Source organism: Microtus ochrogaster, linkage group LG2 (assembly GCF_000317375.1).
Source record: "Microtus ochrogaster isolate Prairie Vole_2 linkage group LG2, MicOch1.0, whole genome shotgun sequence".
NCBI classification, from domain to species: Eukaryota; Metazoa; Chordata; class Mammalia; order Rodentia; family Cricetidae; genus Microtus; species Microtus ochrogaster.
Window position 1 is genome coordinate 47,801,814 of NC_022028.1, and position 14,472 is coordinate 47,816,285.

General features: G+C 50.2%; 1 protein-coding gene across 1 annotated transcript in view; it reads left to right on the forward strand.

Moving 5' to 3' along the window:
- The window catches only part of Tspear (thrombospondin type laminin G domain and EAR repeats), a 155,505-nt gene extending 149,589 nt beyond the window's left edge, over positions 1–5,916 (forward strand). The window contains exons 10-12 of the mRNA XM_005360259.2: positions 689–876; positions 2,823–2,924; positions 5,699–5,916. Coding sequence (XP_005360316.1) covers positions 689–876; positions 2,823–2,924; positions 5,699–5,852 — 444 coding nt within the window. The 3' untranslated portion in view covers positions 5,853–5,916. The remainder of the gene's footprint in view (positions 1–688; positions 877–2,822; positions 2,925–5,698) is intronic.
- Positions 5,917–14,472: the final 8,556 nt, after the last annotated feature.

Here is a 14,472-nt window from a genome sequence, read left to right on the forward strand (position 1 = left end):
GCTCCTCCTCCTGCCATAGGCTCCACTTCCTGCATCTACCACCCTCCAGAGCTCACTCCTTACCCCTATACGGCAGTTCCTTCCATTCCAGGAGCTCCTTCCTCACTTGGTGCAGTATGGGTATAAGGCATGGATGTGAGCAGAAGCTAAGACTACAAAGCCCTGGCTGTGGCTTGGGTTTCCTGGAACCTGATAGCACACTGTCCACCATTCACAGACCCCCACGTGGGCTAGCACATTCCTTCCCACCCTCTGGTCCCCTGTCCTGCTGTCCCCCTAGGCAGCCACATACTTAATGGGGCCCTGTCTGCCATTGCTTCAGCTTTTCCAGAAATGTTCCCCTTTGATCAGGGCCTCCCTCTCCTTCTCTGTGTCCCCCAATCCATGCTGTAGCCCCTATATGAATTTTAGTAGCCCCTATGCAAATGAACCTGCACAGCTTCAGGTCTGTGGCAAAGACTCCATTCCCCATCCCCACCCCCCACCTCACGCTCCGTGGGGCTGAGTGACCTCTGGAGCAAGCAGGCAGAGGAACTCTGTTTTGAGTTCCAGTGAAAGGACGGCAGCCAGGCACTGTGAGACAGCTGGCACTGGGTTGCTGGGCGCAGTGGTGATGACATTAGGAGCGTGGCAGCTGGTGCCACCCTCACTGGCCTCACCCTCTGGCACCGCTCTTCATTCACTCCAGACCTTCGGAGCTACAGACTGGGAAGTCTTCCACATCGGCGAGAGGATCTTCCTGGCGGTGGCGAACAGTCACAGCTACGACGTGCAGATGCAGGCACAGAACGATTCCTATGTCCTCAGCTCTGTCATCTACGAGCTGAATGTCACAGCACAGAACTTCGTCAAGTTCCAGGACATCCCCACCTGCAGGTACCAACCAGGGGGTTGGAAGGGTGAAGCAAGTCTGTGGGTGGGCGGCACCAGAAGTCCTGTCAGGCTATCCCCAACTTCCTCCCAGGATTCCTCTAGGAGGACTCTCACTAGCTCCAAGTAAAATACAGCTGCAGCTATGCTGTCCACAGGGCAGAGCCACCTGCCTGAGCTCCAGGCTAGCGTTCTCAGCCTTTGGGTCGTGACCCCTCTAGGGGGTCACATATTAGATATCCTGTATGTAAGATTTTTATATTCCAATTCATAACAGCAGCAAAATTGGAGTTAGGAAGTTGCAACAAAAATAGTTTTATGGTTGGGGGTCATGACAACCTAAGGAACTGTATTAAAATGTTGCAGCATTAGGAAGGTTGAGAAACACTGGCTAGGCCCAGAGTGGTTGCCAACCCAGACTGCAGCAGGAGCTCTCACAGGGTTCTTCGAGCTTTGGGGGACATTCACAGCCCCTCCTGAGTTCCAGGCACTCCTCAGCCTGAGAGGTAAAACACTGAGTGAACTTAGACTCTTCAGAGAAAAACTCTAAGGCCGACGTCAAGTAAAACAGTGAGCTTGGCGTCTATGACATCACAGGGCCACACAGGCACTGTGTGTTCATGGGACACACAGCTGTAAGTGAAGGGGGAGCAGCCGTAGGCCGCACTCCACACACAGGCCACAGCCAGGGTTGCTCCAGAAACAGGAGACTGTAGTAGGGCAGGTAAGGAAGGGAGGAAAACCCTCCACTCAGGCCCAGTCTTCTGACCGAGAGGTACCCACCCACAATCTTTACTTTTGAAAAATCTTATTTTTTTTTAATTTAAAAAATAAAAAGAACTCCTGGGACAAAGAACAAAAAGAAGTAACAGCAGTGCCCAGCTCAACCCAGATCCGCTCCCACCCGAGCTGCTCGTGGCTTCTGGGCCAGGTGGACCCTGAAGGGAGTCACATTTCCTCCCCAGGTGCCCATGTCTGGAGCTGGGTGTCTGCTGAGAATGAGTCTTAGAATAAAGCACCCATTAGGCCTTTTGGAAGGGAATTTGGAAGAAAACAAGTATAAAGAGAATCTGTGGTTAGAAACCATTGCAGATGAGCTGAAGAGGCCGCCTTGTGATTAAGAGTGCTGCTCTTCCAGAGGTCTTGAATTGCATTTCCCTGTCCCACATGGGGCATCACACAACCCCTTCTAACTCCAACTCCAGGGCATCCGATGCCCTCTTCTGACCTCTGTGGGCATTGCACACACATGTACCAAGCTTCTTTTTGGGGCCACCAACCAATCACGACATGGAGACTTATTATTAGTTTTGATTCTAGGTCTTGTAACTTAACCTGTTTCTCTTCATCTACATTTTGCCTTGGGGCTTTTGAACCTTTCCTTTCTGTTTGCATGTCCTACTTTTTCTGCTTCTTCCGTGTCTGGCTGGCTGGTGGTTGGCTGACTCGGTGTCTCCCTCTCTTCCTCCCTCATTCTCATTCTTCCAAGCCTAGATTTCTCCTCCTATTTATTTTCTCTGCCTGCCAGCCCCACCTATCCCTCTGCTGCCTAGTTATGGCCATTCAGCTCTTTATTAGATCAATCAGGTGCCTTAGGCAGGCAAGGTAAGACAGCAACACTTTATCTCATAATTGAACAAATGCAACAGAAACAATGTAACACATCTTTCCATGGTTCATGAATGCAGCAGAAACAATGTAACACATCTTTCCATGGTTCATGAATGCAACAGAAACAAATGTAACACATCTTTCCATAGTTAAATATTTCCTAACGCACTTAAAATGAATCTTAAAAATTAAAGAGAGGAATAAATCTTAAAAATAAAAGAGAGGAAGCAGTTGGAGCAAGAAGGTGAGCTGTAACTCGGGAGACAAGGCCTGCCCAGCGTGGGGCCAGCATCAGCTCTGCAAAGGCCTTGGTATCCTCACCTGGCTTCCTGTCTCCTCAGTGCCCTGGACTGGGAGTTCTTCTCCGTGGGAGAAGATCACTTCCTGGTGGTTGCAAACTCTTTTGATGGAAACACCTTCTCAGTGAACAGTATTATTTACAGGTAAGGACTGCTGATGGCTGACTTTCATCCTCCATGTCAGGGTTCACAGTGGCGGGGGTTGGGGAGAGCTCCCTTACCCTCACACGTGACCACTGATTCAGAGCAAGTAAAGACCATCAGGCTGAGGGTGTGTTTTCCCAGGCCCGGCCAGGGCAAGGAATCTGATGCCAGGTTGCACCAGCTAGAGGGCACCCCATTAGGCCACACCCCTCAAATAATGACTGGCAGCTAAAGATGCATAGATGGGCATGCTAAGTGAGAATTTATGAGGTCCAGTTTTCTCTTACATTATGACAATTTCCTTGCATTTTTTCTAAGAGTGTTTTTATTATTATTATTTTCGAGTGTTTCCGCATGAGTGGGGTGTTGTTTCGATGGGCAGTATCTCATCAGTTTTTGCAGCTAGTCACCTGACCAAATTGTGTTGCCTTCTCTTGGGAGGAGTCTCAGTGACTCTAGCCACTGGCAGTCTCTGCCACAAAGGTAATGGCACCCTTAGCTGACAAGGCCTCTATTGCTTAGTTAGGTGCCTAACTAGCTCAAAGTTCCAGAACTACCTTGCACAGCAGCTTTGGTGGTCAACAGTTCTGCCCCTGGCTTTGATCTAAAGGTCATGCTGAATGGCCTGCCTGGTCCCTGATTTCCTTAGGGGTCCCTAGCACTTGCAGCAGGAGATGCTGATCCGCCGGTGTGATGATGAACAATGAGAGATTTGTTCCTAGCTGAGCGGCTGAGGCCAACTCAGAATTTCTTCATCCTCCTAGATTCCAACTCCGGCTCAGACTCTGATTTACAAAGGAAGTGAAACTTGCCTGTGACATCATGAAGTCTATAACTTTATAAGGATGTGATGTAGCTTCTATCTGCACCTGTGGCTAGAGCAGCTTAAATACTCATGTGTTGATTTCTGTCATTGGGTTAGGCTCATTTCTGGGCCTCAGACCTCTTGGTGAGCCCCTCCTCCATGCTTACCATCTTCTTTAGGTGTCCTGGTCACCTGTAGTTTATGAGAAAAGTTAGGATGGCTTTGCTTAGACTTTCAGACTTATTGCAATAGTCGTTTGAACATGATAGAGTAATTTTTAAAAAAATATGTTGGAGGGGAAGCTGGAGAGATGGCTTAGTGGTTAAGAGCAATCTTTGCCCTTCCAGAGGATCTGATTTGGTTCTCACCACCCATATGGTGACTCACAACCATTCATAACTCCAATTCTAGGGGGTCCAACCCCTTCTTCTGGCCTCTGTGGGCACCAAGCATGTACGTGAAGCCCATATGCACATAAGCAAAACACTCATACACATAAAATAAAAGAAACAAATGTAAAAGAAAAAAAGTGTATGTTGAAGAATAATAGCCAAGAAACTTTTAAAAAATAATATTGAAAAGACTTGGGAGATGTTGCAGTCAGTCAAGTGCTTGCTGAATGAGGACTTGAGTTTCCCAGCACCCACATACAAGTCATCCCATGTGTGTAATCCCAGAACTGGGGAGGTAGAGATAAGCAGGTCTGTGGGGCTCTTCATCCAGCCAGCCCAGCCAGATCAATGAGCTCTGGGTGCAATAAGAGATCCTGAGAAAATCAGATGGGGTGATTGAGTACCCCAAGTCTATCTCTGGCCTTCACACATATGTACATACAAACCAGCACACACATGCTCACACGCATGCACACACACGCAGAGGAATAGTGGAGGAGGGACCTACTAACATGTAAATAAACTCGGGTGGATTTTGCCAAAGGTAAATTGATAGGTGATTGGGCCAAAGTGTGGTTCAGTGATAGAGCACTTGCCTGCCATGTCCAAGGCCTGGTTCCATTCCCAACACTGCAGAATAAATAAATAAACAAATATTTTTTCGAACAGGTAGATAAAATAGAATACAGCCCAGAACAACTAGAAGTCCATGCTCACATAATCCAATAAATTGTTGAATTCCAAGTCAATGGAAAGGGGTGTTGTTTATAAAATAACTCATAGAATCACCTATCTCAAACAGAGCAGAGCTATCCCTACTTTATGCCCATGGACAGAAAATTAATCTTATATGGATAAAAAATCCAAATGTAAAACACTTTAACAGTGGAAATAACAGAAGAAAAGCAAAGGGACCTTGTATCACCTCAAACATGTGGAAAATGCAGGCTGGGAGTTACTGGACTTCTCAACATTAGAGAGCCCCACTCTCCCTACATGTAGAAACCCTGCTGATTAACAGCCGACACTTCCAACCTGGGAAAATGGGTGACCCCATGGGCAAGAATATTCAGTGGAATACAGTGGAGTGTGGTGCTGGCATGTTGAGGTAGCCCTCGCCTTCTGGTTTTGAGGGTCAATACCTATCAATAAAATAATCTTGAAAAATATTAACATCAGAGCCACTGGTGCCCTTTGACCTAGGAGTTGGTCACTCAGAGACTCTGTCCTATGGTCATGAAGTCACCTACAGGAAACATGTCCTTTTTCAAAAGGAATCTGCTGACCTCAGAGTGCAGAACAAAGCCTGTAGCTGCCAAGGCAGAAAGCACTATGCCTGGAGTGAGCCTGTTTCTAAGGCTTGAGACAGGAACAGCCAGCACTCCTAACTGCACACTCCCAAATACTTAGGGTGCCTGAACAGGCTCCTGGGTAGATTATAAGGGAGGTTCAGGATCTCGGATGGGGCAGATTCTCTCCTGGGCCTCAGTTCCCCACTTGACCCTGGAAGCATGTCCCCTGCACGCATGTCCCCTGCACTGGTGCCAAGGGGACCAGGCTGACTATTCCTCCCACAGGTGGCAAGGCTATGAGGGCTTCGTGGCGGTCCACAAACTCCCCACCTTTGGCTGCCGGGACTGGGAGGCCTTTAATACCACTGCTGGCTCTTACCTCATCTACTCCAGCGCCAAAGAACCCCTCTCCAGGGTCCTGAAGCTGCGGACTGGTTGAAGTTACCCAGGACCCCACTGCCTCCTCTCCCTCCCCTCACCACCTCCCAGCAGCTGGGCCTGAGCAGAAGGCAAGACCCACCCAACCCTCTTGGGTCTTGGGGTAGGTGAAGATGCCTTAATCTCTCCACCCTCTCTAAGCTGGCTCTTTTCCCCTCCCTCAGCTGGTGACTGTACCAGAGCCACAGTCCTGGTGACTGGTGGCCATATTTCAGGTGACCCTGGGATCCTTTAGGCTGAGGCCCAGGGCTGCCACCCAGTTTTGGTGCTCCCAGCCTGTGTCCTACAGAAATTCTGCCTTAAAGGGACAGTTGCTATCACATTTTACCTCAAACACAGGGACCCTGGAAGTCTCTAGGGCCCCAGCTCTCCCAGCCACCCCTGCTGTGCAGTCCTGATGTGAGTGTCGTGACCAACACCTATTTATTGTATTTTATCTATATGTAAATATATTTATATTGCTCTTTACAAAAAGTGTGGATGGCATCTCTTTCTTTCGAGGTCTCAGTAGTGGACTCATTCAGAGAAAAACGTTCTTCTGCAGAGGGCTTCTTCCCCTGACATCAGCTTGCTCATAAAAGCATCAGGGCAAAGTTAGATCAGAAATTCCAAGCTCCTATGTGGTGTGTGTCTCCCTTCCTCGGGACCCCCATCATGGGGACATGGGTGGTGTCACTAGCTGAACTCCAGCTTCAACACTGCAGTGAGCTAGGTGCACACAAAGGAACCCAAGAAAAAGCCAGCTTGCTCCTTTCCATGGCCAGGCCCAGCATGAGGCCCCATGCTTCTCTAAATGGTTCTAGAAGTGGTGTAGATACCTTATGAGCAGCGCAGAGGGCATGGACACTGAGAAACCCCAGGATGGCAGGGAGGGCATGGACACCGAGAGACCCCAGCATGGCAGGAAGGGCATGGACACCGAGAGACCCCAGGATGGCAGGGAGGGCAAGAACACTGAGAAAACTCCAAGGTGGCAGGGAGGACAGGGCACTGAGCCATCTCTAGGGTAGGCAAGAAGCAATGAAACCTTGAGAGACAGCCCTATGAGAGCTTCAGGGGCACAGGCCTGCCACTTTGGGTCCTGGAGTCAGAAACCATTGGCAGGCTGGGGGGTTAGGCTGTACAGGGGAGCTCAGCTACCCTGTTTCCAGACCTTTCTCCAGCTGCCAGAGCTGGAACCAGGAGGCCTGTCCAGGACCTCAACTGCTGTGGGCATACTCAGGGGACCCTGTTGTTGGTACCTTGAAGCCCCAGGTAGACTTTGAATGAGATCCCCAAACATCTCTTTTATATATGCTACTGAGTGTCAGCACCTGTGTGGTCACCAAAGTGTTGCTTCAGAGTTAACTTGAAACTAACTTTTTCTTGCACACCTGAATGCAATTCACAAAGGGACTAAAAAAAGGAAAACAACGCAGAAAGAGCATCGTACATCCAGGTAGCTTTTTGTTTCATTGTTTGGGTTTATTTTAGTTTTTTTTTTCCCACAAAGTCTTGTTGTAACCCCCACTGGCTTCAGATTTACTGTGTAGCCAGAACTGGCCTTGATTCTCCTGCCTCAGCTTCCTAAGTACTGGGGATACAGGTGTGTACTTCCTTGTACAGTTTCTAAATATTTTCCAGCCAGCTGACCTGAAATCAGAAGTGACCCGACCGTAGGTCACACCAGAGTGAGAAGCCAGCGCTGACTGAAGGAAAGCTGGCCACACCAGCTCTCAATGCTGACCGAGGAAGTAGGAAACTTGGCCAGATCAGCATGAGGAAAAAAAGCACAGCTTTTGCTGCCAGAGTTACCTCCCAAAAGAGCCAACATTGTAGGGATTATTTGGTCACCTTAGACATATCTTTAAAACCTTGATGGCTGGGGCTGGAGAGATGGCTCAGCAGTTAAGAGCATTGCCTGCTCTTCCAAAGGTCCTGAGTTCAATTCCCAGCAACCACATGGTGGCTCACAACCATCTGGAATGAGGTCTGGTGCCCTCTTCCGGCCTGGAGGCTACACACAGACAGAACATTGTATACATAATAAATAAATAAATAAATAAATAAATAAATAAATAAATAAATACATACATACTTGATGGCTTTCCTGCTTGATAAGCTCTTCACAGCAAGATGTGATGGGCAGCCCTTTAATTCTGTTTTGAAATGGTCCAGCTCCAAAACTGGGCTCTCAGCCCAAGAAATAAACTTCACAAGCACATGGGCCCAACAGAAAAGACACATGCAGAGCAGTTCATTGGTCAGCCCAGGAATCCGGTGCTGATGTAGCCTCCATCCAACCATCCTTCACATGGGATGCTGGCTGGGTAGTTCAGTTCAACCCTATGCCCTGCCATTCACAGGGGCATCCTAGAAGGCCCTCTGAAGCCAGTCCTAGTGAGGAGAGGGGGTGGCCCACAGGGAGGGGCCTGCCATCGGCCTCATCTTCCACTCCATTACCTCGTCTCTCTCCACGACACTGGCTGGGGAGGGAGTGTGACGGGTGCTGGACACCAGAGCAGGAAGGTGGGTGGTAACTGCCTCTGACAGCATCCAACAGGTTCTGCCCCCAAGCTCAGGGGGTCCAAGCTCTTGGTGAGTTTGGGATGGGTCTCTGAAGGCCCTTAGCCTCCTTCCTGTCATTGAAGTCCCCGTCTGGCTCCTGGTCCAAGAAGAACCCACCTTCCCAGCCATGCTGCTTCTACCTCCCTGCCACCACACCCATATCTGAGGATGATGCTTGCTCCATGGATCAGTCCAGGTTCTGTTGAGGGTTCCTTGAGATCTGGGCAGGCCTGGGTTTGATGATCCCATATACCTATGAATAGAGCCAAATAAAGCCCCTGTTCAGTGGTTCCCATAGAGACATAGGTATCATCTAACTTCTGCCTTTCCCCACTTCCCACACAGTGAGCTATGCCACTGTGCCCATGTCTGCCCCTAGAGACAAAACTCTTGACATATCCCTATACCTTATGCCATAAGAGCCATGGCTGGCACAGGAGGGTACCATCTGTCTTAAACTGAAGGGAAACTGGGTACCCTGTGTAGGGTTAAGCCAGCCCCCTTTAGGGGGCAGGTTTTGCCTCGGGCGATTGTGGACTGTTAAATCAAGCGCCGAGGAGGCTGCGCCCTCCCTTTTTCTTTCCTACCTCCTGGGCTACGCAGGAACCTAGGTTCTGTAAGTTTTGTTTAATCATTAAATTTGTATATATTCTTTAATATTTGCCTGCATTTATTCACGCCGGTACAACCCTGTGGCTCCCCATCCCAATAAGGGTCCCTTTTTGCCATCACTGCTCTGGCCACTGGTCATGAGAACTGGAGAGGCTGAGATATCCCCAAGGAGGTCCCAGTGACAGCACCTCACTTCCCATATAGCTTCTTAGCAGGTGACCAGGTCTCTTGAAACTAGCAGGAATCTCTCAGAAGGGCCACCCTGCCTCCCTTGTGCCCTGCCCTCTGCAGCTCTCCCTGATCCTCTTAGCTCAGCACTTGCTGAAGGCACAACACCTGTTAGCAGAGCCACTGGGGTCAGAGCCAGGGCTTGAACAGCCCCCAGTCACCCACGGTCCAGTCCTTGTCCTCGATAGACCAATTAGACAGGATGGAAGCCAAAAGGAGACTCAGTCTGGCCGCACTGGGAAGAGGAACAGAGGTACAGCAACTCCACAGGTGGGCTCACTTAGGTTTAAAGAGAGGGCACGCGGTTTGAGTAACTAAGAAATCCTGGCCAAGGTGTGGTCCCGTCCGTCACTGAGCCATCTTTGTCTGGGCTCTGGGCTCTCCTGCAAGGTGGCCTGACAAGTTGTCAGAATTATGGGAAATCTCTCCTGGAAGACATAAGAGAACTAGCCTTTTCCTTCTCCCAGCATGAGACTCTGGGAGTAATTCCAGTTCCTTCATGTCAAGTTCCTCAATGTCTGATGGTCGGGGGGGAGGGGAGAGATGCATAGGTGTCTCTGTAGCATGTCTTCACTCCCATCAGGATGATGGGAATCTCTTCATCCCATCAGGAAGACTGCCCACTTGCCTTTGCTTCTATGGGATTCAGATCACCTCTGCGAAGGAGCCCCAGGCCAGACCTGCTCTCCTCCAACTGGATGTAGATATTTCAGCGCAATCAGAGCCCTCTATTTTCAAACACTGGGCCTGTGGCTAGGAGATGTGTGTGCTCCAGAAGGTAGGGGGGCCAAGCCAGTGGGACTTGGCTGATCTGGGTGAGCGTGGGCAGAACTTCTGCCATGAGACAGGCTAGGAAGCCTCACAGGAGTGTGGAGGAGTTCTATAGGGAGCTGCAGCTGTGGCCCTCGGGCCGGAGCCTGGCTGGTTTTAGCCACGTGGCCCTGGGTAGCCAGGGGCCTTGTGTGTCTGGGCCAGGACACAGCCCTGGCTTTCCTGACTCCAGGAGAGCAGACTAAGAATTCCAGGCAAAGCCGGGCGGTGGTGGCGCACACCTTTCATCCCAGAACTCAGGAAGCAGAAGCAGGCGGATCTCTGTGAGTCTGAGGCCAGTCTGGTCTACAAAGTGATTTCCAGGGCAGCCAAAGATATTATATAGAGAAACTCTGTCTTGAAACAAAACAAACAAACAAAATAATGCTGGCTAAAAATACAAAATACTCAGTGAAAGCTGAACTTGACACAAATGTGGATTTTTAGGACCTATAACTGCAACCCAAATAGAGCACTAGAGCAGAGCAGGCAACCTGGGGGAAGGGCTCATTCCACAAGCAGACTCCCTGGCACACAGGCAGGTGACTAGTCCCACAAAAGGGGAGAGGTTGACCCACCCCCAGGCGCCGGAGAGCCCAACTTCCATCCTGTGATAGTTTGGGTGTCAGTTTGGAAAGCACTTGTAGATGTGGTACAGGAGAATTGTCTGTATTCTGTCAATCATGTTTTAAATAAATGCTGATTGGCCAGGCAGGAAGTATAGGCGGGTCAACGAGACAGGAAGTAGAGGCAGGGTGATGAGAATAGGAGCATGCTGGGAAAGAGGAAGCCCATTCCTCACCATTTCTGCCCAGATCACCTAAGAAGCAGGATGTGACCTACCTCGCTGAGAAAGGTACTGAGCCATGTGGCTAACATAGATAAGAATAAGGGGTTACTATAAGCTCCAAGAGCTAATAAGAAGATTGAGCTAATGGGCCAATCAGTTTATATCTAATGTAGACTCTCTGTGTGGTTTTCTTGGGGCCTAATGACTGTGGGAACTGGGCAGGACAGAAACCCCAACAAGCAGACCCTTGTGTTACATAGATGAGATGATTTTTCTTTTTTTAATACTTTTTAAAAATATTTTTATTTTATGTGTACTGGTGTTTTGCCTGCATGTATGTCTGTGTTGAGGGTTCCAGGTCCTCTGGAACTGGAGTTACAGACACAGCTGTGAGTTGCCGTATGGGTGCTAGGAATTGAACCTGGATTCTTTGGAAGAGCAGCCAGTGCTCTTAACTACCAAGCCATCTCTCCAGCTCCAATTTTTTCCTTTATTCTTATCTCATATAATATATACTGACTCTAACCTCCCCTACCTCGTCTCCTCCCCTTCTCCTTGACCTTCCCTCTCCCCTGGATCCACGCTTTCCGTTTCCCTTCAGAAAAGAGCAGGCCTCCCAGGTGATGTCAATTGACCATAGCACAAGATGCAATAAAGCTGGGCACAAACCCTCACATTAAAGCTGGACAAGGCAACCCAATGGGAGGAAACGGGGCCCATAGGCAGACAAAAGAGTCAGAGATACCCCTACTCCCACTGTTAGGAGTCACACAAGAACACCCAGCCGCACAACTGTAACATTTATGCAAAGGACCTAGCTTAGACCCATGCAGGCTCCGTGGTGGCTGCTTCAGTTTTGGTAAGCCCCTATTAGCCCATGGCCGACATTGCCTAGAGATTAATTTTTAAGTCTGACCTTGAGGTCAAGCAGTTGGGCCCCACGTGATCCACTGAAGGTCTGATTAGGCCAGGGGCTTGCAGGTCAGTGAATAGGTCTTCTTTGTCTGCAAGCATTTCTAGCTTCTCCAGTCTGTGAGCCCAGGCGACTGGAGTGACCATGATTACCAGACTCACGGTCGCAGGCTCAGTCCCAAGACCCCTGTTTGCTTTGCGCTTCTCTGGCCTGTGTGTGTTCTCCCCACCACCACTTCCCCCTCTCTGTTTTTATTTATAATTTCTAGGACTCAGACATGAACCCAGGGCCGTGTGCATGCCAGGCAAGCACTCTACCTCTGAGCTAAATTCCCAGTGCCTCCCCGCTTTTTATTTTGAGACACAATTGTACCAAATTACTCACCCTGTAGCCCAAGCTGACCTGTAACTTGGGATCCTCTTGCCTCAGCCTCCAAAGAGGCTGGAATGACAGGCCTGTACCTGGCTGGTTCTGTTTCTTTGGAGACAGAGACAAGCAAAAGTCCCTGAGCAGGAGCTAGGACAACCCAATCTAGTTCCCCCAGCCACCTGTGGCCTTTAAGCCTGTGTGTATATTGGAACACCTTCTCTCATAGTCCACCTCTGAGGCATGAGTGTTGATACAGTGTCCAATCACTGAGTAAGCTGGCAACAAGGAGGGGAGGCAGGCAACACTCATCACCAACACAGTGGGCACAACACAGAGAACAGGAATTTGTCTTCCACCCAAAGGTGCCACCCTGGCTCGGGTTGGTCTGCTGAATGGAAACAAACATGAAAGCCGAGCCTGTAAATCAAGGTTTTTAAATTCCAAATGCAAGCCGGAGGGGGACGGAGAACTCTCAGGTGTTTACAGGAGGCTTGCCAGCTGCACTTCTGGTTTGTGTCTTGCTGATGGCGCTCGTGCAGCCCGGGCTGCTTGCTGAGCCACAGACTCATGCTTCCTGACCCACCTGGCACCTCCTCAGGAAAGTCCCAAGTGTGCTGGGCCAGGTGTCTTCAGGAATCCATGGTGACGGTGTGTGATAATACACATGTTCATAAAACTGGATAAACCTCCGTTTTCAGCTATGGCTTCTTCCGGGAAGTCATACCTTCCACAGAAACATATCAGTGCTTGTCTTTGTTTCTGGTTTCTAAGCTTTGCTTCCTGTAAAACACAGCCATCCATGCGTGAACACACCTGTGTCACCTGCCTTCAAAACTGAGCTTGATCTGTGTAGTTCTGCTGTGGCATTCTGTTTGCTCTGAGGTCATTGATCCCCATGTTGGGGTTGCTATGACGTCCACACTGCCAAACATGTACCTTTCTGTCCCAACACCTCCCTCACATACATCCATGTACACTTCCCCACAGACACCCCTAGCATACGCACACACGTGCACACCTTCCCATAGGTACAACAGTGCCAACGTGTGCTGCAAACACGCTCAAACACACCTTCCAGCCCTTTCTAGCCAGGCCCTGCGTCATAAGCTGTAGGCCGTCTCAAGGACCCTTCCACAGGTCTGGCTCAAATCTGAAGCCCAGTGCTTCCTCCCTAACAGTTGGGTCAGGCTGGTCCTCTGTCCCCACATTGAGTGCCACCAAAATCTTCTGCAGGAGTAAGTGCTGCACAGTGTGGATGCTATCTAGCAAATCGGCTGTGCGGTGGGTCCCATCCAGGCCACACCCCTTTGTCACCTGCCTGCCTAGCCCACCGCCTTGGCAGGCCGTGCTCACCCACAGCTATGCTGCCCTTCCTTGTTCTCCTCAGCTAGTGGCAGTGCCTAGCTCCTCACTGAGCACACCGTTGTCTGTCCTCCACACTCCTGCTCACCAGTCTTTGGCTTGCGGTCACGCTCATGAAGCTGCAGGGAAGGCCGTTGAGGAAGGGTTACTGTGGCCAACAGCCAGTCACGGGTTTCCTGGGCCAAGGGGCAGGTTGGTGACAAACTACACCTCCCACAGGAGCCACTTCAGAGCCTTTGGTTCTCCCAACCCTAGTGGGTACCCCGTGCCACCTAATACTGCCCTGCAGTGCGGAGATCTCAGAGCATGGAGAGGGGCGGATCAAGGAAGGAGAATGGCAAGGTTTGTGGAAGGTCTGCGTGTCCAGTGCAAGGGGGTGGGAGGGCAGACAGAAAAGCTGCAGAAGCGTGGATCCACTTGGGTGAAAATGGTTAGGGAGAGTGGAGCTGGTCCAAGCAGGGCAGACAGTGAGCAGGTAAGGGCAGCTCCACAGGGAGTGCCAGGTTATATGAAGCAGTCTGCTGTCACAAAGTCAGTGACCAAACCATCAACACTTCCCAGCCCAGTGTCCCAAAGGGCAAAAGGCCCACACAGGCTCCTGGCTGAAGTGGTGACAAAGATGGCTACTTCCTAGAGGAATCTGAGTCCACATCTTCCCGGCTCCTGGAGCCACGGGCAGCCTTTGGTTCATGACCGCCCTCCCCAGTCCTTGTCCAGCTGCTGTATCTTTTTGCCTCCAAAGAGCCACTGAGTCCCCCTTCCCAACCTGCTCCACACGGAACAGTGGTGCAATGGTTAGCAGTGGCAACCTCAAGTCCCTTTCTACCGCGTTAGGAAACAGGCATGGTTTTGGGATTGGAGTGGGATGCCTACAAGAGCCTGTTCTGCTGACTATGCCCTGGGCTCTCCTCCCTCTTCTCTTTCCTCCTCTCGCGCCTCTCTTTTCTCCTTTTCTCTCCTTCCTCTTGTTTCTCATCTTTCCTTCCCCTC